Here is a 24,041-nt window from a genome sequence, read left to right on the forward strand (position 1 = left end):
TATCAACAAAGGCCTTGTAAATTACTATAATAAGCACACGTCTCCCCCAAAAAAAAAAAAAACCCCTTCCCTTTAATGTAAGCACATTTGTACTTATTAACATTTTCAAGACATTTTCCATGATGTACTCCAAACAAACATTTACCGTTTAAACCTAAGGCTGACTCTCAATTCCAGTTGTACTAAAGGGGGGATTAAATGTTAATTATTTTATCTTTTCCAAATAAGAACAGACAGGTGAAGTGACTTGCTCATGGCCACATACTGTCAAAAGAAGGATTTGAACACACCCCCTCAGGGATAACCCTTAACTACTATGCCACAATGGCTGTCGCAAAGAAAATATTTAGTACTTAAAGTATACCTTATCAGCTCTTCTGCAAGATCTGAGATTATTTCTTCTGGACAGTCCTGAAATTCCTTCTGTAAGACATCTTCAATTTCTTCTTGAGACATGAAGTGTGTTTCTTGCTGTTTACTGTGACCTTTTTAAAGTAAACATTTTGTAGCATTAACAAAAAGCTAAAAGTACAGAATGCATTAAAAAACAGTTAAATACTATATACTATAATAAACAGAATAGATAAAACCAAACTAAAGAAGAAATTTGGAAGCAAGCATAAATGGTGATTGCGTAGTCTTAACATTAATAATTCATATTAATGTATAATAATAAAATGCATGAAAACAAAATATTTTAATTTTATTTACACACACACATCATACAGGAATGATCAAAATGTTTTCATTCTTAACCATTAAGAAACAGATTTTTCAATGTAACTCTTGTGAGCAATAATAAACAAAGCTGTCCTATGCCACTCAAAATGTTTTGGTTTTGCTTGTGCAACTCTTCTATAGCAGACATCATCATTGGTATAGTGCATCCCACAAAGGTAGAATGGGGAAAAAGCTGGTAGTCACACAGGGCCACGTCTGGTAAATCATATTCCTTTCCCATCTCTTCAAATCAATAGTTTTATAAAGGAGTCCTTGCAAGACATAAAGTCAGAGAAGATGTACTGTCATGAAGCAGAAGATGGGTGGCCAATAACGGTACCCATTGTTTTTCCCCTGACACACTGATAAAATGCCAAAGTAAATGCTGATAAGTCACATGTGCCTTTCAGGGCATGTAATGACATAGACTATGCCCTCAACATCATAAAAAACACTTTTGCACATTATATTGCCAACACAATCTTGGATCCCTGAATTTCTGGTGTTGGGGGGTCAATCACCATGCTTCCATTTCTCTGATTGTTGTTTGGATTCTGGTTTGTAGAAGTAAGATCTTCAAGTATGCCTGCCAGTAATAAAATGCTTCTTAAATTTATTCAGGTCTGAATTTATTAGCTTGGGATTATTCCTGGGACACTGGATACAATGATGCTTTAGTTGAGGAATCAATATTCTAAAAAACTGCACATGTTTAATTGTTCATTAAGAATGAATTTGACTGATCCAGATTTAATCCCTGTACTGTCTGCTATTTTACTCAGTATCACTCTTTGATTATCTATGATTGCTCCACAGTGGGAACATTTTCATCTACGGTTGTTTTTAAGGCCTGACTAGACTTTAGGTCATCTTCAAGAAACCCATTATGTAATTATGGAGCCCATCTCGACTATACTGTAAGAAATTCAGTGATTGTGACGTACTTGATTTTGTGATTTTCAACATCCATGCTGACTGTGCTGTTCAACAAGGATGATATTCTGTTATACACAAATGTCAGAAACCTGCAATTCACATACTTAAAGTAAACAGGTGAATTTTTGGTCACTTACAGAATCAGCACCACAAAATATCCCTTTCAGATTTAGACTCAAAACCACCTGATCACCCATTGCATATACAAAAATAAAATACCTTTAAGAAAACTGAATTTGTGGAAACACTTCATATAAACTATTTTCATAATAATAAACAACATTTATAAATAAACAACTGGTTTTAAAAAAGAGAAACAATTTACTAAGCACAAATATTTAACAATAATGCATCAGTAAATTACAGAATACTGACTTGATTTGTATTTTATCCAATAATAATGCAATATAAATAAATTATGTTATAAATAAAAATTATAAAACAGATTTCAGCAGCAAATAAGTAAATTAACCCAGAAATCACCTTTATCTGTATCACTTTATAGGCACAATCAACTGAAACATTGTTAAATGACATTTCAAAAATACTTTCTCACAAAATTGTATTTTAATTTGTTTACTGTTAAAGTAAAACCAGTGGCAACCAATTTTAAAGATGAATTATACGAATTTAAAAAGTATTTTTTTTATATATATATACTACAAAACTCAAACATTTCTGTTTGCAGTAGTTATTGTTTTACTTTTACTCTTTGAATCTTTTCTTTCACAAACAAGGCTGTTTGGTGTGCGTTTCTGCCTAAGAGATGTGCCTAGTCCAATTATATTTTCATTACAACGGTTGCTGGCACTCATTCGTACTGTGTACCCTACGAGCTGTTACCTGGCTTTGTCCAGGAAATTTCCAAAGACAACAGGCCTCAGTTATAGTGCTGTTTTTCATATATTTTTGAGCTTCCTAGTGAATGGTCTCGGATTTTGTTAATGGTCACTGCAAAACACACTTTTAGAGGAAACTGTATTGAAATGGATAAACAGAATAATGCAAATTGAGAGTTTTTATAATTTATTATTACTACTTTCATTATTATGTTTATGTTGTTCACTCAAATGTCACTTTACGTGTTTTTGTCAGTTAGTTCAAGTTTCTATTTTTTATTTTTTTTTGGCTTTTTTTTTTAGCCAGACAAAGTTGAAAAACTGAATCATGTTGAACTTAAATGTATTGTAGTGGCATCTATGTTGGTAGAGAAAGAAAGACACAAGACTGTGAAATGTAAACAATGCAGGGAAGAACTTTTTATGAAGGAGTGATGTTCAAAAAGTAGTAAGGATTGTACAGAAGAGAACACATAAAAAAGCAAATCTTGTGATTTGTCGTCTACCTCTCTCCCTTTTGGTCATGTAGGATGCACTGCGCGGTGCAGTAATTAAACTGGCACAGTCCCTATGTAAAAGAGTCCGTAATGCCTTACGTGAGATACAAGGAAACCACTTCTGCATTTCTCCCTCCCTCCCTGACCACCTGACTTGAGCTTTATTACTAAACACATCTTACTTGATCTTTACCGAACTTTCCTCCTTCCACTTTACAGCCTTCTCCAAATATTCTGTCTAGTGGTTGAACTGAAACCACACAGAAGGTACTCTGTTGTTAACATCAGAGTTATAAATTTTACAATACATTTAAATCTAACATTCTTCCTTGGAGATAACAGCATGTTTATTTTAGCATATGAACTCAGAGTGGGGGCCGGAAACTGAAGAGTGTTAGCATTAATATATGAAATTGAAGAACCCTTTAAGCACTGATTCTCTCTCTTTATCCTGTGCAGAACACTTTGCCTTCTTCACTCCTTCCACCCTATTGCTAGTGCTGCTGTTCTGAGATTAAGATGTTTTAAATGTACCTATTTGTGTACATAACACACAAAAACAGTACAACAACTGACTGCGAGTTAAACCTGTATTTATTGAACTGCAATGCAAAATCTTGGCTAAAATGCTATTAAGCTGTGAATGATACATCTAGCTCTCATATCGCTCTCTAAAATGAATGAGGAGTAAATACAAAAATAAAAGAAACTTTCAAGTGTCCTCATTAAAGCAGATTTTGATAAATAATGTTACTTTGAGGGTCCTGGGGTTAAATCTCCACTTGGGCAGTGTTGAACCTTTCAGGAAAAATACTGCTTAAAATAAATACAAAAATTAAACATTTAAAAAGTATATCTGTACAGCAGAATTTGTGAATTCCAAAATAATTCACAATATTTTTTGTAAGAACATGTTTTTATAATCTGTTTTTTCAGAGAATCCCTCTGTTATGCTCCTAACACTTGCTACTGTAAAATAAACATTTGCATAATTAGCTGGTATAAAAAAAAAAAAAAATAAAAAAAAATACTACAAAGTAATATTTAACGGATGATTGAAATTTCAAATGTCACAAATTCCTCCTGCCTTATCGGTGCCTTTTGTACGTTGGGCCCAATTTTCAGGAACTCTTGTAAAATAGTCTTTGTTGTGGGGTTTTCAAAGCATCTCATACAAGTAATCAGACTCTGTTATTGCTTAGCCTGTTTAAAAATCCAGAATTAGCATATTTACTGGACTGGCGTTATTTGGATTTAAATTAATTGTAACAGAAACACTGCATAACTTTTGACGAAGTGTCTTTCAAATATATAATACTAGCAAAATACCCGCGCTTCGCAGCAGAGAAGTAGTGTGTTAAAGAAGTAATGAAAAAGAAAACATTTTAAAAATAACGTAACATGATTATCAATGTACTTGTTTTCTCACTGTTGTGAGTGATGAGTGTTGCTGTCACATATATATTTGCTTTGTTTCCGAAGTAGCAGCACTCATGAATATGGTTGTATATGTCACTCGCTCAAAGCACGGTTTAAACCTAAAGTTTAAATTAAGTTCATAGACAGGCTGCCGCAGGCATTTGTCATGCCCACGGGTACTGCGGGATACAAGTTTAATGAGAGGACGCAGGATATAAACGAGAGTTTTGATCACTTTGTAACTAAGTTAAAATTGCATGTGAAGGGCTGTGCTTATGCAAATTCCGAGAGACTGTGTTTGTGGGGGATTGACAGTTAAGGTGGGTGGGGGAGTCACGTCATCATCTCCCCTCCCATTCACCTCATTTCGCTCTGAGCTGAGCTCCACAGCTAACGCAAACGCAGTGTTACGGAAGCAACTTTGTGATGCTGCCACCAAATACTCACAGAAAAATCCACAAGTTAATACACACGCTGTCTCTACAGTTTCTCCACACTGAATCCTCCAGGCACTACTTACAAAAGGTTACATTGACAATCGTGTTACGTTATTTTTAAAATGTTTCCTTTTCTTAGCACAAGCACAGCTGAGAAGCTTTGATGCATGTGCTCCATAACGCGTTAAAAAAAATCACGCATTTAATTACACTTTGCAATACAAGCAAAGGGGAACTTCTGTCAATGCATGATTTCCTGGTACACCGATTACATTGATCAGCGCTTCCCGATTCATTTTACCCACGCACACCCTTGGTTTGAGAAGAAGTATGAAAAAATATGAGGTTAACACAGAAAAAACAGATCACCAATCGAAGCTTTATGAATAATCGATTCGCCATCAATAATTGTTTTGGTAAAGCCATACTCAGTGTAATCCTCCTTCCATTTTATAATTATTCCGCCACTAGCCATGATTAAATGAACGGTAAAAACGTAAGAGCGAGGGTGACTTATTCAGGCAGGCAGGCTTACAGCTCAATAGCTTGAATTTGGATATAAGTAGGTTCTATTTAGTCGCCAGAAATATCTTTGTTAGGAATGGAAGTTGAATTTAGTCTTTAAATTTCTATGGTAAAGAAAAAGTTATGCAATAATGGCTACATTTAACTATATAAAGTCAAAACTTTTATATATAAAGTCATTCCCAAATATATAAAGTCAAACCTTGATTATATAAAGTCACTGTCAGAATATATAAAGTCAAAACTTGAATATATAAAGTCACCGTTGGAATATACAAAGTCAGCGTTATGGAGCACATGCATCGAAGCTTCTCAGCTGTGCTTGTGCTAAGAAAAGGAAAGATTTTAAAAATAACGTAACACGATTGTCAATGTGACCTTTTGTAAGTAGTGCCTGGAGGATTCAGTGTGGAGAAACTCGAGATAGCGTGTGTATTAACTTGTGGATTTTTCTGTGAGTATTTGGTGGCAGTCTGACGGTTGTTTCAAAGACGGCATTAGCCGCGAGCTCAGCTCAGACCGAAATTAGATGAATGGGAGGGAGATGATGACGTGACTCCCCACCCGCCTTTAACTGTCAATCCCCACAAACACAGTCTCGGAATTTGCATAAGCACACCCTTCACCTACAATTTTAACTTAGTTACAAAGTGATCAAAACTCTCGTTATATCCCGCGTCCTCTCATTAAACTTGTATCCCGTGATTACCTGTGGGCATGTGAAACGCCAGCGTAGCCTGTCTATGAACTTAATTTAAAGTTTAGGTTTACACCTTTCTTTCTTTCCGAGGCAGCAACACTCATGAATATGGTAGTATATGTCACTCGCTCGCTTCTTATTGTTTTTCGCTGCCTTCTCAATTATATAATGCATGTTTTCTTAAGCGCCTTTTAGAGGTCTTCCTGGTTTTCTACGCACTGCGTTGACAATCAGTTCACGTGATTACGTGGGAGGCGCGATGATGTCACACGAAACTCCACCCCCCCCCCAAGTCATTCCAGCTCAACTCCATTACAGTTAATGGAGAAAAATACCTTCCAGTTATGACCATTAGGCTAGAATTTGAAATGAAACCTGCCCAACTTTTGTAAGTAAGCTGTAAGGAATGAGCCTGCCAAATTTCAGCCTTCTACCTACACGGAAGTTGGAGAATGAGTGATGAGTCAGTGAGTGAGTGAGTGAGGGCTTTGCCTTTTATTAGTATAGATAATATAATATAACACACGTGGACAAAATTGTTGGTACCCTTCAGTCAATGAAAAGAAAACTCAAAATGGTCACAGAAATAACTTTAATCTGACAAAAGTAATAATAAATAAAAATTCTATGAAATTTAACCAATGAAAGTCAGACATTGATTTTCAACCATGCTTCAACAGAATTATTTAAAAAATAAACTCATGAAACAGGCCTGGACAAAAATGATGGTACCCTAGAAAAGACTGAAAATAATGTGACCAAAGGGACATGTTAATCCAAGGTGTGTCCACTAATTAGCATCACAGGTGTCTACAATCTTGTAATCAGTCAGTGGACCTATATATAGGGCTCCAGGTAGTCACTGTGTTGTTTGGTGACATGGTGTGTACCACACTCAACATGGACCAGAGGAAGCGAAGGAAAGAGTTGTCTCAGGAGATTAGAAAGAAAATTATAGACAAGCATGTCAAAGGTAAAGGCTATAAGACCATCTCGAAGCAGCTTGATGTTCCTGTGACTACAGTTGCACATATTATTCAGAAATTTAAGATCCATGGGACTGTAGCCAACCTCCTGGACGTGGCTGCAGGAGGAAAATTGATGACAAATCAAAGAGACGGATAATACGAATGGTAACAAAAGAGCCCAGAAAAACTTCTAAAGAGATCCAAGGTGAACTTCAAGCTCAAGGAACATCAGTGTCAGATCGCACCATCCGTCGTTGTTTGAGCCAAAGTGGACTTCATGGGAGACAACCAAGGAGGACACCATTGTTGAAAACAAATCATAAAAAGCCAGACTGGAATTTGCCAAACTACATGTGAACAAGCCACAAAGATTCTGGGAGAATGTCCTATGGACAGATGAGACAAAAATTGAACTTTTTGCCAAGGCACATCAGCTCTATGTTCACAGACGGAAAAATGAAGCATATCAAGAAAAGAACACTGTCCCTTCTGTGAAACATGGAGGAGGCTCTGTTATGTTCTGGGGCTGCTTTGCTGCATCTGGCACAGGGTGTCTTGAATCTGTGCAGGGTACAATGAAATCTCAAGACTATCAAGGGATTCTAGAGAGAAATGTGCTGGCCAGTGTCAGAAAGCTTGGTCTGTCGCAGGTCATGGGTCTTGCAACAGGACAATGACCCAAAACACACAGCTAAAAACACCCAAGAATGGCTAAGAGGAAAACATTGGACTATTCTAAAGTGGCCTTCTATGAGCCCTGACCTCAATCCTATTGAGCATCTTTGGAAAGAGCTGAAACATGCCGTCTGGAAAAGGCACCCTTCAAACCTGAGACAACTGGAGCAGTTTGCTCATGAGGAGTGGGCCAAAATACCTGCTGAGAAGTGCAGAAGTCTCATTGACAGTTACATGAATCGTTTGATTGCAGTGATTGCCTCAAAAGGTTGTGCAACAAAATGTGTAACAAATGATGGCTGAAATGTGATTGGTTAAATGCTTTAATACTTTTGTCAGATTAAAGTTATTTCTGTGACAATTTTGTGTTTTTCTTTCATTGACTGAAGGGTACCAACAATTTTGTCCACGTATTTCTGGTATTATATAATACAAGTCCTGTAGCCACAATAAATGCCTTTATTGAATAGACAAACCAGGGGTAAACAAGTTCCTTTCTACTGCAGCCACAGCCACAACGCACATAAAAAACATCAATAATAACTCATAAACTTGCAATATTATTTAGGAAAATCGCAACATTTTACTCACTATAAATTCAAATTATTTGAAAACAAAATCCACCCTCCTCTCTTTCCTCAAAAACAGTTCAATTACTCTGTCGTACGGATTATCCGTGCGCTTCAGTTCCAACAAAAAGTCCCTTTCTATCGCCATCTAAGCTAATGCTGAAAGTCGAACCTGCGCTGTCGTATTTCTGGCATAAGTTTTAATTCGTTTTAGGGCTGAAAATGTCCGCTCGACAGAAGCAATGTACACGGGAATGGTCACCGCCAAATATACCAATGTGAACAGCTGCCCCGTGCTCTCATTCAGATTTTTCTGATGAAGGAAGTCAAGGAGATCAGTGGGAGATTTTCCTGCAAAACCATCGATGGCATACATTAGTCAGTTCTGTTTTTAGCCGAAACAGATTAAAAACCGCTCCGTGACTCTTGTGTTAAACTGGAGAAGGCTGCATGTGTGAAACTTTTTCTTGTATTCCCGAAACTTCTGGGGCTTGAGGAGCGTGACAAACATCAGGTTTACGTGGTCTTGAAATCTGGTCTGTGTCTGGCAAATAATATTGTCCAGAATCCTGCCATGGAGTTGGCCGTAGTGCGCGCGAGGATCTTGCGCTCGGAGCGTTTGCAGTGCGTTCAGTGGCGTCATAGAGTTCCTCATATCGGCTTCTATCCAATCAATGGGTCTGAATACGGTGACGTTGCCGTACACCTGCTAGAGGGCCCTACTTACACCAACTCAAAATCTGATTGGTTGAAGCAACAGGTTAAAATCGACATTTATTTTGTGTTAGAGGGCCTGCAGAACGGATTGTGAAGGCCTCTCTGCCTGGTAACAAATGATGGCTGAAATGTGATTGGTTAAATGCTTTAATATGAAAACACATGCATGGAAGCAGCACAACCGTCGGAAAAGCTACAGTGGTGTGAAAAACTATTTGCCCCCTTCCTGATTTCTTATTCTTTTGCATGTTTATCACACAAAATGTTTCTGATCATCAAACACATTTAACCATTAGTCAAATATAACACAAGTAAACACAAAATGCAGTTTTAAATGATGGTTTTTATTATTTAGGGTGAAAAAAATCCAAACCTACATGGCCCTGTGTGAAAAAGTAATTGCCCCCTGAACCTAATAACTGGTTGGGCCACCCTTAGCAGCAATAACTGCAATCAAGCGCTTGCGATAACTTGCAATGAGTCTTTTACAGCCCTCTGGAGGAATTTTGGCCCACTTATCTTTGCAGAATTGTTGTAATTCAGCTTTATTTGAGGGTTTTCTAAGCATGAACCGCCTTTTTAAGGTCATGCCATAGCATCTCAATTGGATTCAGGTCAGGACTTTGACTAGGCCACTCCAAAGTCTTCATTTTGTTTTTCTTCAGCCATTCAGAGGTGGATTTGCTGGTGTGTTTTGGGTCATTGTCCTGTTGCAGCACCCAAGATCGCTTCAGCTTGAGTTGACAACAGATGGCGGACATTCTCCTTCAGGATTTTTGGTAGACAGTAGAATTCATGGTTCCATCTATCACAGCAAGCCTTCCAGGTCCTGAAGCAGCAAAACAACCCCAGACCATCACACTACCACCACCATATTTTACTGTTGGTATGATGTTCTTTTTCTGAAATGCTGTGTTCCTTTTACGCCAGATGTAGCGGGACATTTGCCTTCCAAAAGTTCAACTTTTGTCTCATCAGTCCACAAGGTATTTTCCCAAAAGTCTTGGCAATCATTGAGATGTTTCTTAGCAAAATTGAGACGAGCCCTAATGTTGTTTTGCTTAACAGTGGTTTGCGTCTTGGAAATCTGCCATGCAGGCCGTTTTGCCCAGTCTCTTTCTTATGGTGGAGTCGTGAACACTGACCTTAATTGAGGCAAGTGAGGCCTGCAGTTCTTTAGACGTTGTCCTGGTGTCTTTTGTGACCTCTCGGATGAGTCGTCTCTGCGCTCTTGGGGTAATTTTGGTCGGCCGGCCACTCCTGGGAAGGTTCACCACTGTTCCATGTTTTTGCCATTTGTGGATAATGGCTCTCACTGTGGTTAGCTGGAGTCCCAAAGCTTTAGAAATGGCTTTATAACCTTTACCAGACTGATAGATCTCAATTACTTATGTTCTCATTTTTTCCTGAATTTCTTTGGATCTTGGCATGATGTCTAGCTTTTGAGGTGCTTTTGGTCTACTTCTCTGTGTCAGGCAGCTCCTATTTAAGTGATTTCTTGATTGAAACAGGTGTGGCAGTAATCAGGCCTGGGGGTGGCTATGGAAATTGAACTCAGGTGTGATACACCACAGTTAGGTTATTTTTAACAAGGGGCAATTACTTTTTCACACAGGGCCATGTAGGTTTGGATTTTTTCTCCCTAAATAATAAAACCATCATTTAAAAACTGAATTTTGTGTTTACTTGTGTTATATTTGATTAATGGTTAAATTTGTTTGATGATCAGAAACATTTTGTGTGACAAACATGCAAAAGAATAAGAAATCAGGAAGGGGGCAAATAGTTTTACACACCACTGTATGAAAGGAAGCGGACAGACTATTTGGAATTATTTAATAAGTATTCATGGACAAAATATAATTAACATCAGTTTGTGATTCAGATATTTTTACTTATGAATATGCTAAGCACAGTCCTTGAGCTGCGAATATTTACCTTATATGGGCAGGCACTCAATTACATGGGAGGCGTGATGATGCGAACTCTGCCTCCCGCGGCCTCGAGCTGCAGGCAGGCTATTACAGTATATGGACGAATATAGGTTCCAGTTATGACCATTACGTGTAAAATTTCGAAATGAAACCTGACCAACTTTTGTAAGTAAGGTGTAAGGAATGGGCCTGCCAAATTTCAGACTTCTACCTAAACGGGAAGTTGGTGAGTGAGTGAGTTAGTGAGAGAGTGAGTGAGCGAGTGAGTGAGAGAGTTAGTGTTTTGCCTTTTATTAGTATAGATACTGAATGGGCTTTCACTACATTCGTCACACATTAGGGGTTATACAGACAAGGACAAATTGAAAAAGTGCTGTATGCACCCTGAAAAGTGATTAAATGAAAAGCAAATGTCCTATTTATATACTTGAATGCTTTTGATATTTCAGGTAAAGCAAAGTAAGTGTGAAAAGAAATAAAGCATTACTTATTCTACAAAGATATTCTAAAATGGTCTGAACACATTTGTTGGTACCCCTGGAAAAGATCATAAATAATTGGACTAAAATGATTATTCAAACTAGATGCTTTCTTTAGCCTATCATATAATCAGTTATTCGGCCTATTTAAATGGATAAGTTGTCACACTGCTGTTTAATGTAATCATGTGTCCCACACTGAACATGTACCAGAGAAAGCAAAACAGAAAGTTGTGTGAGCAGATTAGAAAGAAAATTATAGACAAGCTAAGGTTATAAGACCACCTGCAAGCAACCTGATGTTCCTTTGACAACAGCTGAAAATACAGTATTATTAAGATGTTTAAAGTTCATATGATACAGATCAATACTCCACGCCTGTCTTGACTTGTGGTAAGTTTTAAGCTTTTCTCCAGTGCCGTTGCAAAGCACCTGAGCTGGCAAGATATAAAGAAAGGGCATAATGCTGGAACACAATTTTGCGTAGCAAATGTATATATACAATGTTTGTAAAGAAATAACTTTGACCTGAAAAATACCAAACATATATAAACGGATGATGAGAATGCAGGCTTTGACTGAGTCCATTTGGATCGAGATTGGAACTTTTAGTCATCAAAGTGGTGCAATTTAATGCAAGAAATTCATCTATGATTTTCTCTAAAGAGAAAAGCAACAGTAGTTTTGCTATGCAAGGCTCCAAATTCATTGGGTGTGTCGGAGATGGTAGAGTGAAGAGTGTGTGCTGGGACTATGTCAACTTGATATTGGTAATTTCTGTTCTCAGAGTGAGTAGCATTCAAAGAATTTGTTCTATAAAGAGATCCTTCAATTTCCAATAACTTGGCAATAATACATCAGACTATCACAGAACTAGAGGACATTTTGGCAAGTCAAAGGCTTATGAACAGGTTCAGAGTGTTTACTTAAACATGCTGTACTGTGACTGAGTGAGTGGAGTTTGAGAGTGCTCAAACAGGACAGTTAACAGTGAGGGGTAAACAAGTGGGTATGTTGAGCTTTGGCTGCCCCTTGCTTTTCAAACATCAAGTTGATGCATCATGGCTATCCACTCCCCACCCCGAAAAACAAAACTTTATTTTACTAGTGCACTTAGATTTTGTATTTCTGGTCAATTTCACTATATATATTATACAATAATGCCAAAGATGACTACAAATTTGCCAAGGCCTTTGGGACCAGTTAATGAGATTCATCTGCCTTTTCCAAATAAATTCATGCATTATCAGTGACCATATTATTCCTGCAAATTAATTTTAAGCATTTAGGTAGAGATTATATTTGTGAGGTAGATTCAGAGGAAGTTCAGGCTACAGTACAGATATACAAATGGCTTTGAAGATTATATAGGAATCACATGAGTGTAATAGAAAAATTAATCTTTTACATTCAACAGTCACCAAAGATCAATATTGTCCTAAACCAGGGGTGGGCAAACTATAGCCCGTGGGCCACATCCGGCCCGCCGAAGATTGGTACAAAATTGCCCAAATCAAATCATATCATAATTATAACTGCATTCATTTGACCTTGTCCTGTAATGCCTGGCGTTCCACCAGGTGGCGCATTAGGCGCAGTGATACAGTGACTTGATTTTGCGGAGCCCAGGTTACTCTCTGTTATTACTCTGCTACTGCTCTGAACCCATCTGCAACAATGAGTGGGCCAAAGAAAAGAAAAGTCGACAGTGATTGCCGCATGTTTAATAAGGAATGAACAACTAAATACTTTTTCACTGAAGTCCGGTCAAAGGCTGTATGTCTTATTTGTAAAGAAACCGTTGCAGTTTTAAAGGAATACAACATCAGCCGTCACTTTTCCACCAAGCATGCTAATTACGCTAACAACCAGTCAACGCAAGAACGGACGGCTACCACTCAGAGGTTGGCAGCTAGTTTGCAGGCTCAGCAAAACACCTTTATTCGACAAACTGCCATCCAAGAATCAAGCACGAAGGCAAGTTATGTGCTGCCACTCAAATTAGCAAAGACCAGCAAGCCTTTCTCAGAAGGGGAGTTTACCAAAGAGTGCATGATAGAGACAGCATATATCGTGTCCTGAGAGCAAGAACAAATTTGAAAAAATTTACTTATCACGCAGGACAGTGACTCACCGTGTTGAGCTAATTGACGAAGACTTAGCTAGCAAGTTAAACAAAAAGATGGAGTCATTTACATTATATTCCTTGGCACTGGACAAAAGTAATGACATAAAGGACACCGCTCAGCTTTTAATTTTTATCAGAGGGATTAATGATAATTTTGAGATAATGGAGGAATTTTTGGCCATGGAATCCCTAAAGGGGAAAACGTGGGGAGAGGACTTATATGACAGTGTGTCGGGGGTCATCAATAGGCACAAGCTACCTTGGAGTACGCTTACCTTACGCTCACCAGCGTTACCACAGATGGATCGCCAAATCTGACTGGAAAAAAAACGTCGGGTTGTTCAAAAGAATGCAGAAGAGGGTGAAGGAGGACAACCCTGAGCAGGAGGTAATTTTCTTACACTGCCTAATCCACCAGGAAGCACTGTGTAAATCCGTATTGCAGCTTGACTAGGTAGTGAAGCCAGTTGTAAAACACGTTATCTTTATTCAAGCGAGGGGACTTCAGCATCGTCAGTTTATTATATAAGTTCCTTGAAGAAATTGACGCTGATCACCAGGACTTGCTTTACCACTCCAATGTCCGCTGGTTAAGTTTTGGGAAAGTATGTTGACGAGTGTGGGAGCTCAAACAGGAGATTATCTCATTTTTGGAACTACTTGAGAAAGCTGACGATTTTTTCTGAGCTGAGTGATTGGCTTTGTGATTTAGCTTTTGCTGTGGACATACTGACACACATGAATGATCTGAATGTGAAGCTACAAGGGAAAGACCAGTTTGTGCATGAAATGAGCCTTCAAAACCAAGCTAGCTTTATTCTCAAAGCAAATGTCAAACAACTCATTCGTTCATTTCCCCACATTGGCTATGCTGAAAGAGACCCCTGGACTTACGAAAAAATACAGGAAATTACAGGACGACCTCCATGGAGAATTCTGCCGTTGGTTCTCTGATTTTGGAAAAATCTTCAGCTGGTGTCATGTCCCTTCACACAGGATACTGAATCAGCACCACAGGAGTTGCAGTTGGAACTGATTGATCTCAAATGTGACACCGTCTTAAAGGAGAAGTTCAACTCTCTTAACACTAGAATTACTAGAGCCTACGAAAAAACTCATAGATCCGTCCCACCTTAAATCACTTCTTAAAACCGTTCTCACCTCTCCGCCAGTGTCTTATGCAAAAACAGCAGTGTCAGATTGGGTTGGGTGTAAGGTAGGGAAGGATCTTGAACATGACCGAGAGAATGAAAAGTGAATTTATAAAAAAAAAAAAACTAACCTTTACAAGTATCATAAATTACACTGGCTGTTACACACTGAAATCAAAGGTATGTTTTAATTTTAAAATAGTAAGAATAAGAGCAGTTTACTTCTCAAAAGAGAATTGTGAGAGATCAAACTCATGACCTTTTGATTACTAGTTAGCAGCTGATCCCATTACGCTACCATGGCAGTTGTGATTAAGTATGTGTCAATGTGGCAAGCTAAGGCGGCTTTTTTTCTGCAGTTATATTTTTGAATAAAAGCATACTTGTTCTGTTATATTTGTACCTTTTGTGAAACTGTTAATTTGATATTTGGACTTTAGGCTTCATACATTATATAGTTTATGCCTACATTTTGTCATTTACTACTACAATATGAAAAACATTTGTTTTAAAAATGTGTTTACACAGATTACTGTAGAAACGGAACACACGTGAAATGCGTGTATTCCAATTAATGATCTATTATTTCCACTCTAAAACTCCACTTCACTCCCTGATAATCAATCAAGGCATGAGCTCGGAGAAGTTTGTGCATGTTCTAAGTCGATGGTGGGTTGGGGGGGTGGCAATTGTGTGATAGGGATAGCCGACTACTTGCACCTTTTCTTTATCAGCACATTTAGATTAACAAAAGACGCTGGCGGAGAGGTGAGTATGGTTTTAAGAAGCGATTTAAGGTGGGACGGATCTACGACTTTTTTCGTAGGCTCTGGTAATTCTAGTGTTAAACTGGATGAGTTTTATGCTTCATTAAGCGCAGCCAAATTTTCAAACATCCAGAAGATGGCACAGAGGATGCTGGTGTTATTTGGCTCTATGTATGTGTGTAAACATACTTTTAGTGTGATGAACACCTACAAAGCACCCCACAGATCCCAGTTGAGCGATGAACACCTCAGATCTGTTCTGAGAATTTCCTCAACAAAACTAAACACCAGATATCTATGCACTGGCAAAAAAGGGTGATCAACAACACTGTTCCCACTAAAAGTGAATGTAAATATTAACACTGTAATGCCTTTTTTATGTTTATGTTTGATATGTATGCATCTAGTGCTGACCCGGCCCGTCTGTCAAATTTTGAAAGTCAATGTGGCCCCTGAGCCAAAAGGTTTGCCCACCCCTGTCCTAAACTATACTTCCAATCAGGTACATTATTAAAATGTATATTTTGCTATGATTAGCAGAGAGAAAGCACATATAGGACAAAAGAGCAAAAACAAAACAATAATACACACTACCATAGAACCAACAAGGTTTCTACCAAACATCCATAATTAATTAATAGTAAGAGGCAAGATTTATTATGGTATTACATAGTACGGTTCACAACTTAAAAAAAGAGTTTTAAATCAACATTACAATAAGCCTAATGTTTGAAAACAACTGAACAAAATATATGCAAACCTACTCTTCACTGCCACGGATGACTCATCATCACTGTCTTCATCCTTTTTTCCTTTCTTTTTAGGTTTACGGATTCTGATTTCTCTGGAGTTTCCTCCTCCACCACTTTTTACACTTCCACCACCTTCTATTAAAATGGAAAAGTAGAAAAAGTATAAAATTGTTGTTAAATATTTACTAAAGCTTGCTTATATTTTGATCCATGATTTACAAACAAAGTTTAAACATCTCTATTAATCTGGACAGAATATTTTTTAAAAGATTTGGATACATTTTGGTAAAGAAGCAGTTATAATAATGATTTATTTTGCAAAAAGAGAGAGAATTTCAGTTTTTGTTGCTATCTAAAACATTTTCATAATTGAAAATGCACTCTAAATTTAAAACATAACAAATCATTTTAGTGATCAAATAAAATTCAACATTTTCTCTACAACAAACCCAATGTTTTTGTGGTTTATGGTTTACAGCTCTATTGCTGGAAACATTTATTTTCCATCTTTGTACATTTAAAAACCTTGAGTTATGGTTTTATAATTGCTTTGGTCATCAATATCAATATGATCAATATGTGCTAGACATGATAGTGTATAATGTACCATACAAGAAACAGTTTACTGAATAATTTTCAGTTCTTCATGCAATAATCTCTTACAATCAAATGGGGTTATTTGGTTGATTATTTTTACACAAATGCATTTTGCAAGAAAATCTGTTTTATACAATTTTACAAGAAATTTAAAACCTTTAAAACATGTTAAAAAAAGCTCTCTCTCTTATTTAAGAGGGGTTTTTTTTGTTGATTTGCACCTTCGGTCATTGTGATTCTCAGGAAAATACTGAATATCAAAGTTAACAAATAAATAAATAAATACATATTTTAGAAATTCTGTCATCCTTTCAGCTTTTTTTGTGCATAACAACAGCCATGTCCAAACCTGAACACTATTTGACAATGAACATAGCAACCTGCAGAAATATATAATATAAGACTAAAATTGGTGGAGATTGACTTGTATCATGACTTTGTTGTTGTGTAGTGAATGCCCAATAAAATATTAAACACCATGAAAGGGCTTTTTAAAAATATACTGTGTATCTTTGAGTTCAGTGAAAGCAAACCTATGAGAAATAGTAACAAGTCAGAATCTATTTACATTATCAGAATATTATATTGTCACTGAATGGCTTTATTAAACTATTCTGTAATTTTAGATAAATACTACCTGTGCCCCTCGGCTCTGCCCGTGTATTAGTGAAATAGGACAGTGAGATGGGCCTTACCCAGCTACCCACTCCCGACTCCATGCTTCCCCCTCTCCTTGGCCTGCTGTGGCATACACTTTACAGTAAATAAAGTTGAAATTATAAAGAGGTAAACTCTCTTTGTGCTGAAAGCTAGGCCCAATGATAAAGTTAGTATAGAAAAGTAGCCTTTGGTAAAACCCATTGGAACAAAAAAAACTTTTTATAGAACAATGCACTACACTTACAGTGCCATACACTTCACTCACTGAAAAGCAAACTTTTTACAGTTTAAATAAAAAAAAATTGTGTCTGGGAAGAATGTAAACAAAACAACAATTGTATAACACCAATGTATGTGCCACGTTTAGCATTATTTGCAAATTTTAAAATACACATTTTCCGATTCGCACTATAACAAAAGTGTATTTTTTTAAGCAATACTGCAAGTACATAATTAGAGGGCGAGTTTCAAACCACCATAATGTAAGCACAATTAAAGGTAATTACCTATTACATCTTCTTAGGTTAAGATCTTTCCCTTTATTAGTTACTAGCCTTGACCTAACCTAAGAGTGAACTGGCAGAAAGAGTTGGAGTTCAATTTAGTTAGGTCACCTTAAAGCATCTCTACAGAAGGCAAACATTTAGCAAGCTTAGCACAAACATGTACTATATTAAAACTCAAATTAAAAAAAAAAAAAAAAAAATGTATTCGTAAATGTTGGAAAGTTAAATACCTGCAGCTTTCTTTCGCCGTTCTTCTTTTTTATCTTTTTTAGAAGATGCAGTATGTTCAGCCACTATTGCTGAATTCTTTAGATCCTCTTCGCTAAACAAAAACACTGGATTGCTTTTAATTTCCTATAAGAAGAGTGACATTTAGGGACAAACATGAAGAATAGCACGTCTCCAGAGTTTACCAAGAGGTGGCATCATGTAGTAGCATAGCAAAGTTTTGTCTTTCATCTGTTCTGTGTTAACAGAACTTTGTTAACTGAAGGGCAGCACAATTAAATTAATCTCAAGATTTAATTACACATGTCTGAAATAATAAAATAAGTATATGTAAAATAAAATATATGCAAAGATATGCAAGGACTGATGTATTGTTATTATTACTAATACTGCATTTTAATGTATATGGTACCTTTCCCATGTGTTTTTTTTATATAAACATTGCCTCTCAAGGAATAATGTAAGAAAGCCCTAGTAATTTACTTTAAACATGCACAGTGGTATTACAAGAGAAAATGGTTTCAGGAGAAATAGATCAGTTTGGCTAGCAGTGTTACCATGTATATATTGTAAAAAGTAATGTAATTTGAAAACCATGCATGCAACAATGTTGTGACTGCAAAGGCAAAACTGTAGCTCATCTAAATATTAATGTACAGTTACAAAGTGTCTTACTTATGTAGTAACCTTTCAAATTATTTTGCATTATATAACACTAATGACTTGCAGTTACACCTAACAATGTGGAGGGAAAGTTTTTACATGGTTACTTTGTACCCAAGTTCTTATAAACTTGGTCTGGTGGTTGGCAGCACCTGACCTGTGTGATGCCTAAGGTCATATGTGGGATCTTCCTATTTCAATAAACTCCAAAGTAAGTTTGGGTACATCTATATTACATCTTGTGTCTGTCTGACAATAGCTAATGCAACAATTAATTTTTCCAAGGGATAAGTGATTGTAATAGAATGATCTTCCTTTATGTTTGTATTATTACGCGGAGTACATTATATGAAATAAAGACATCCATAGTCTTAGGTAAAAATTCACTGAGAACTGTAATACACTTATAGCATCTTTTAAACCTAAAAATGAATGATCGTGCTTTTAAAGAAAATCATGTAAAAATGCCAAAGGCAACACTTGCTAGAATGAAAATGAAATAATCTGTATAATAAATAGCACTTTACAGTGGATAAAGTTTTGGGGTAGATATGTTTCATTGTGAACTTCATATATATAGCTTTGTTTATTAAAAGTCTTAAATGGTTAATTACATTGTAATTGAGTTAGAGTTACACAAAAACACTTTAAGAAAAAGTTTACTACATAAAACAAAAGTGTAGATGACTTAATTTTATGTGAAGAATAAATCATAATACTTTACATGCATGTTTGGAATTCATTCAGAACAGGACAAGTTATAATTCAATAAGTGTCAAGAAAAACCTGCATTATGACAAGATACATTGTTCAACCAATATTTCAATGAAGGATAAAAACACAGAACTGACTTTTATAACTAACTTTTAAGATCAAACATCTTTTCTTTCTGAATACCAGTTTAATAGTGTTCATTGCAAGCTTCTATAGAAAGCAAATAATTATATTGGAGTGTGCTTCTACTGCATGGTAACAAAGCTTTTTATACATGTAGAAGCACAGTGTTTTCCTCTTTACATAGACTTGAAAGAAAATATAAACACATGCAGTACATAATTTAGTTTTGGTAACATAACATGTGGGTGGCACGGTGGCGCAGTGGTAGCGCTGCTGCCTCGCAGTAAGGAGACCTGGGTTCGCTTCACGGGTCTACCCTGCGTGGAGTTTGCATGTTCTCGCCGTGTCTGCGTTGGTTTCCTCCCACAGTCCAAAGACATGCAGGTTAGGTGCACTAGCGATGGTGGGCTGGTGCCCTGCCTAGGGATCATGCCTTGCATGCTGTGCTGGCTGGGAATGGCTCCAGCAGAACCCAGTGATCCTGCGTTAGGATATAGCGGGTTGGATAATGACTGACCAACATAACATGTTTTATTATCCTCTCATGCCATAACAGTCACTGGGAATATAAATGTAAAATGTGATTAATCAAACGGATTAAAGAACAGTTGTTCAGTACCAAAAAATGACTACCACCTGCTTGCCTAAAATACAAATTAATTTCATTCTGACAGATTACTCTCATATAGGTATGAACCGACTCTCTGAAAGACATTTAAACATTTAAAAGGTATGCCATTTCTATTAACTACAAGATAATAAAAAATAAACGCATTAACACTGCAAGAAAACACATTACAAAAAAGAAAAAAAAAAATCAATATTCTAACAAAAAAAAATCTGGAGAGTTCTCCATTCGACTATCTCGTATAGTTAGAGATTATGTAATAATTGTATGGATGTGTCAACTTGGGAAACAAAACATGTACCTATTCAAATTTCAAGTTTATCTGATAGTTCTTTTACTTGAATAGATACATTTACAATTACAGTGTTATTTTGTGCTTATACCGTGTAATTTCTTTGCATTGTTGACAAGTTAAATAACAGTTAAAACTAATAATATGTGCAATGTAGTTATTCATCTTATTTAGTAACAGTTTATTAATTAGATATTCCCAAAATTATATATTATTCTAGGCCAATCTTTAACTCTTTCATTCTATTTATATAAAAAAATCAGGGCTTAAACGTGTATGTGACTGATTTTCTTCTGCTTTTGCGATGTGGTTTGCTCTTTAACTCTCATTTACAAATAAAAAATTAAAAGTTAAAAATAAAAAAAATTCAGGTAATCCAAAACATATGGAAAATGAGAAGAAATGTTAATTCAGAAACGGTACAAAACTGATAAAAGATCAAAATAAATGTGAAGTACAATTCATGGAATTAAACACAAGGACAAAGTAAAGTAAATGTGTAGCGTAAATTAGAAAGGTACAGTATGTAAATTTCAAAATTTTAAATAATATCTATGTATACTTTAAAAATTCTCTTACAGGAAAAATGATAAAACAATGATTTCATTAATCATAATATAATGTATTAAAATTAGTTCAAAGGACCACCATAATTACCGATAAAACAAATTTCTTTCATTGACAAAATAACATGTGAACATGAAGAACAAATTTACCAATTGTTAGCGTTTGTATGTAGCCAATCACACATGATTGTACTGAACAAATACTAACACTAAGTTGCATAATTTTAACAATGAATTATTAACCTTTCATGGAAATCTGAACCAGTACAATGAAGAAAATTTCTCAAACACTATTAAAAATCATTAAAAATAATGTATTTTAAGCAAAAAAACAAAAAAAGCAAAAAGTACATTTCAAAAAACCACAGCTTAAAAACTACTGTGGAACACAATCTGCCTTAAGAAAGACAGTAACAAGTACCTAAACAAATTATCATATTTCAGCATTTAACACACAAACCTGTTTCAACAATATCACACAGAATCAACTGTGAAGAAAGCATACTGAAATGATGTTAGTCAAAGTGTGTGTGTGTGTGGGGGTGGCATTGTGTGGTGGGGTGATGCGGATGGGCTAAATTCTACAAAATCCCCTAGTTCTGGGTAAAAAAGGTAGACACAAATTTGATGCTTCTAAAAACGTCAATCCTATGAGGCAATACATTTTTATTATATCAGATGTGTTATAATGATCCGTTCCAAATGTCGGAAATATACTTTCATATAATAACTATAGCTAGTTATTTAGTCAAGGGAATTGATAAGTGCCAATTTGCCAGTCTTTTGTAAAGCACCACACGTAAAGCATAAAAAAAAATCTCAACTTTCCTTATACCTGTTCAGGTAAAGTAGATGCCACTTCCGGTTGTCCAATTATAAATTAAATTTCAAAGTTTATATGGCAAAGAATTACCTCCAGTACTATGATCAAACTGAAATTTCAAATCGGATTTTTTTTTTGTGGTCAGTAATATACCACGTTGCTGTAAAAAGTTGCACATAATGAATTACCCTATGTATAAAGCTGGATTACCAGAAAGTGTACATGGACTACTTATCTTGCAATGCTAGTTGCCCAGCAGATTACCATATTCATTTACAGTTTGTCCACCTCTGAAATATTAGTTTATGACGGAAGCTTTGAAAATAAGAAATGCTAGGTATTTGCAAGAACATCAGAAGAAGTGTAACGTGAAAAACACTTTTCAATGGTATTGTATTCTGTATTACATATGGGGCATAAAGATTTAAAACTCTCCCTCGAGGAAGATACAAGGTAAATTGCACATTATTTGCCAGATATTAAAACCAATAACCATCAATATGAAAAATATTTTACTCAACACAGTGTGTAAAACTAATGCAATAATCCCCTCAAGTACTTTTCATTAGATAGTATGAAAACATTACAACTTACCTTTTCAGCTTTCCTATGCATATACTCCTCAAACAAAGAAATACATCCACTAATGAGTTTTTCACTGACTATAATTGTTTCCTTAAATATTCTTGCAGAGGACAGCAAGTTAGTGGTTCTCATAACATGATTCAGCAAGATCCCAATATCTTCTGTAGACAGGCAGCTAGGCAACAATGACTAAGACAAAAATACAAACATTTGATTATCAGAAATTTTTAAAATGCTAACACAGTATTTGTCTAATTATACAGAAGTCATATAGTTAGCAAAATTTACATCACTACCTACTTGCATTGCCAACTGGAAACAAAGACCCCTTGGACTTTGGCCAAAAGTGGGAGTCTCCAATATCATTTGATGCAACACATTTGTTGGAGCTGCATTCCTATATTGCATCGAGACACACTCTAGAACCCTGCGACATGCCCCCCTAGGCAATTCAAATTACCCTTAACCATGCAACATGGATAACACGTGAAACTATCTTTCAAATTTAACATGTCCTATCACCCACTATTAACACTAGTATACTCACTTGCCAAAACTAAGAACTGCCCACCATTCTGAAGCAAAATCAAGTCAACACTGCATGTCTACAGGCACCTAGTCACTAGGATCCTTTGTGACCACACAAGATACCAAACTACATTAGGCAAAGATTTACAACATAGTTGTCTATCCAGTGATAATGAGACACGGACTGATGTTCATTCATGACATCATGAATGAAAAACCACAAGATGGATCATGGGAGTCGTGTCAATCACTCACATAAAGCACAACTCTAGTGGTATGGTCATATGGTATGTAGTACTGACTAACTGGTACCGTAGACACCATTATGCCTCAGTAAATAAGGATAGCGACAATGTGGGAAACCAAAGAAACAATGGTTTGATCAGCTCAGAGAAACCATGCAAGAAAACAATGTTGTATCTGAAGACACCTTAGACCAGAACAAGTGGAGATCCAGTGTGTGCAAATAAAAGGACCCTGCACAGAAGCGTGACAAACACTAGGAAAAAAATCTATGACTTTACTGTATGATCAAGTATTAGTAATCTTTCAGGTAAAAATAAATACTTAATGTGCAAAGTACAAACAATAAAAATTACAAAAGAAACAAGTGAACAGCTTCCTATGGTATTTCAAGGGTTCTTCAGAAAACAAGAATTTTTTTTTTTTTAATTTTTTTTTTAAGTGAAACAGATTTCTCAATTGACAAGTATAGTACATAATTGAGCATAGCCAAGCATAATTTTAATCTGTATAATAATTCACCTTAACAGAGAACTGAAAACCAAAAATAAAGCCAGATACATACATCCAAGCATATCCATTTTGCTAAACAGATGGTATGTTTATATATTCATAACAGAGTGCAACTGCAGGTCTCATTACAGTTTTTGTTTTAAAGAAAAGCTGCTTTTG

General features: G+C 36.1%; 1 protein-coding gene across 1 annotated transcript in view; it reads right to left on the minus strand.

Annotated features, from left to right (window-relative positions):
- ufl1 (UFM1-specific ligase 1) overlaps nt 1–24,041 on the minus strand; it is a 116,577-nt gene that overhangs the window by 20,785 nt on the left and 71,751 nt on the right. The window contains exons 10-13 of the mRNA XM_039747968.1: nt 22,608–22,787; nt 18,207–18,330; nt 16,226–16,348; nt 365–485 (exon numbers count right to left, since the gene is read on the minus strand). Of these exons, the coding sequence (XP_039603902.1) occupies nt 365–485; nt 16,226–16,348; nt 18,207–18,330; nt 22,608–22,787 (548 nt within the window). The remainder of the gene's footprint in view (nt 1–364; nt 486–16,225; nt 16,349–18,206; nt 18,331–22,607; nt 22,788–24,041) is intronic.

Source organism: Polypterus senegalus, chromosome 3 (assembly GCF_016835505.1).
Source record: "Polypterus senegalus isolate Bchr_013 chromosome 3, ASM1683550v1, whole genome shotgun sequence".
In the NCBI taxonomy this organism is placed as follows: Eukaryota; Metazoa; Chordata; class Cladistia; order Polypteriformes; family Polypteridae; genus Polypterus; species Polypterus senegalus.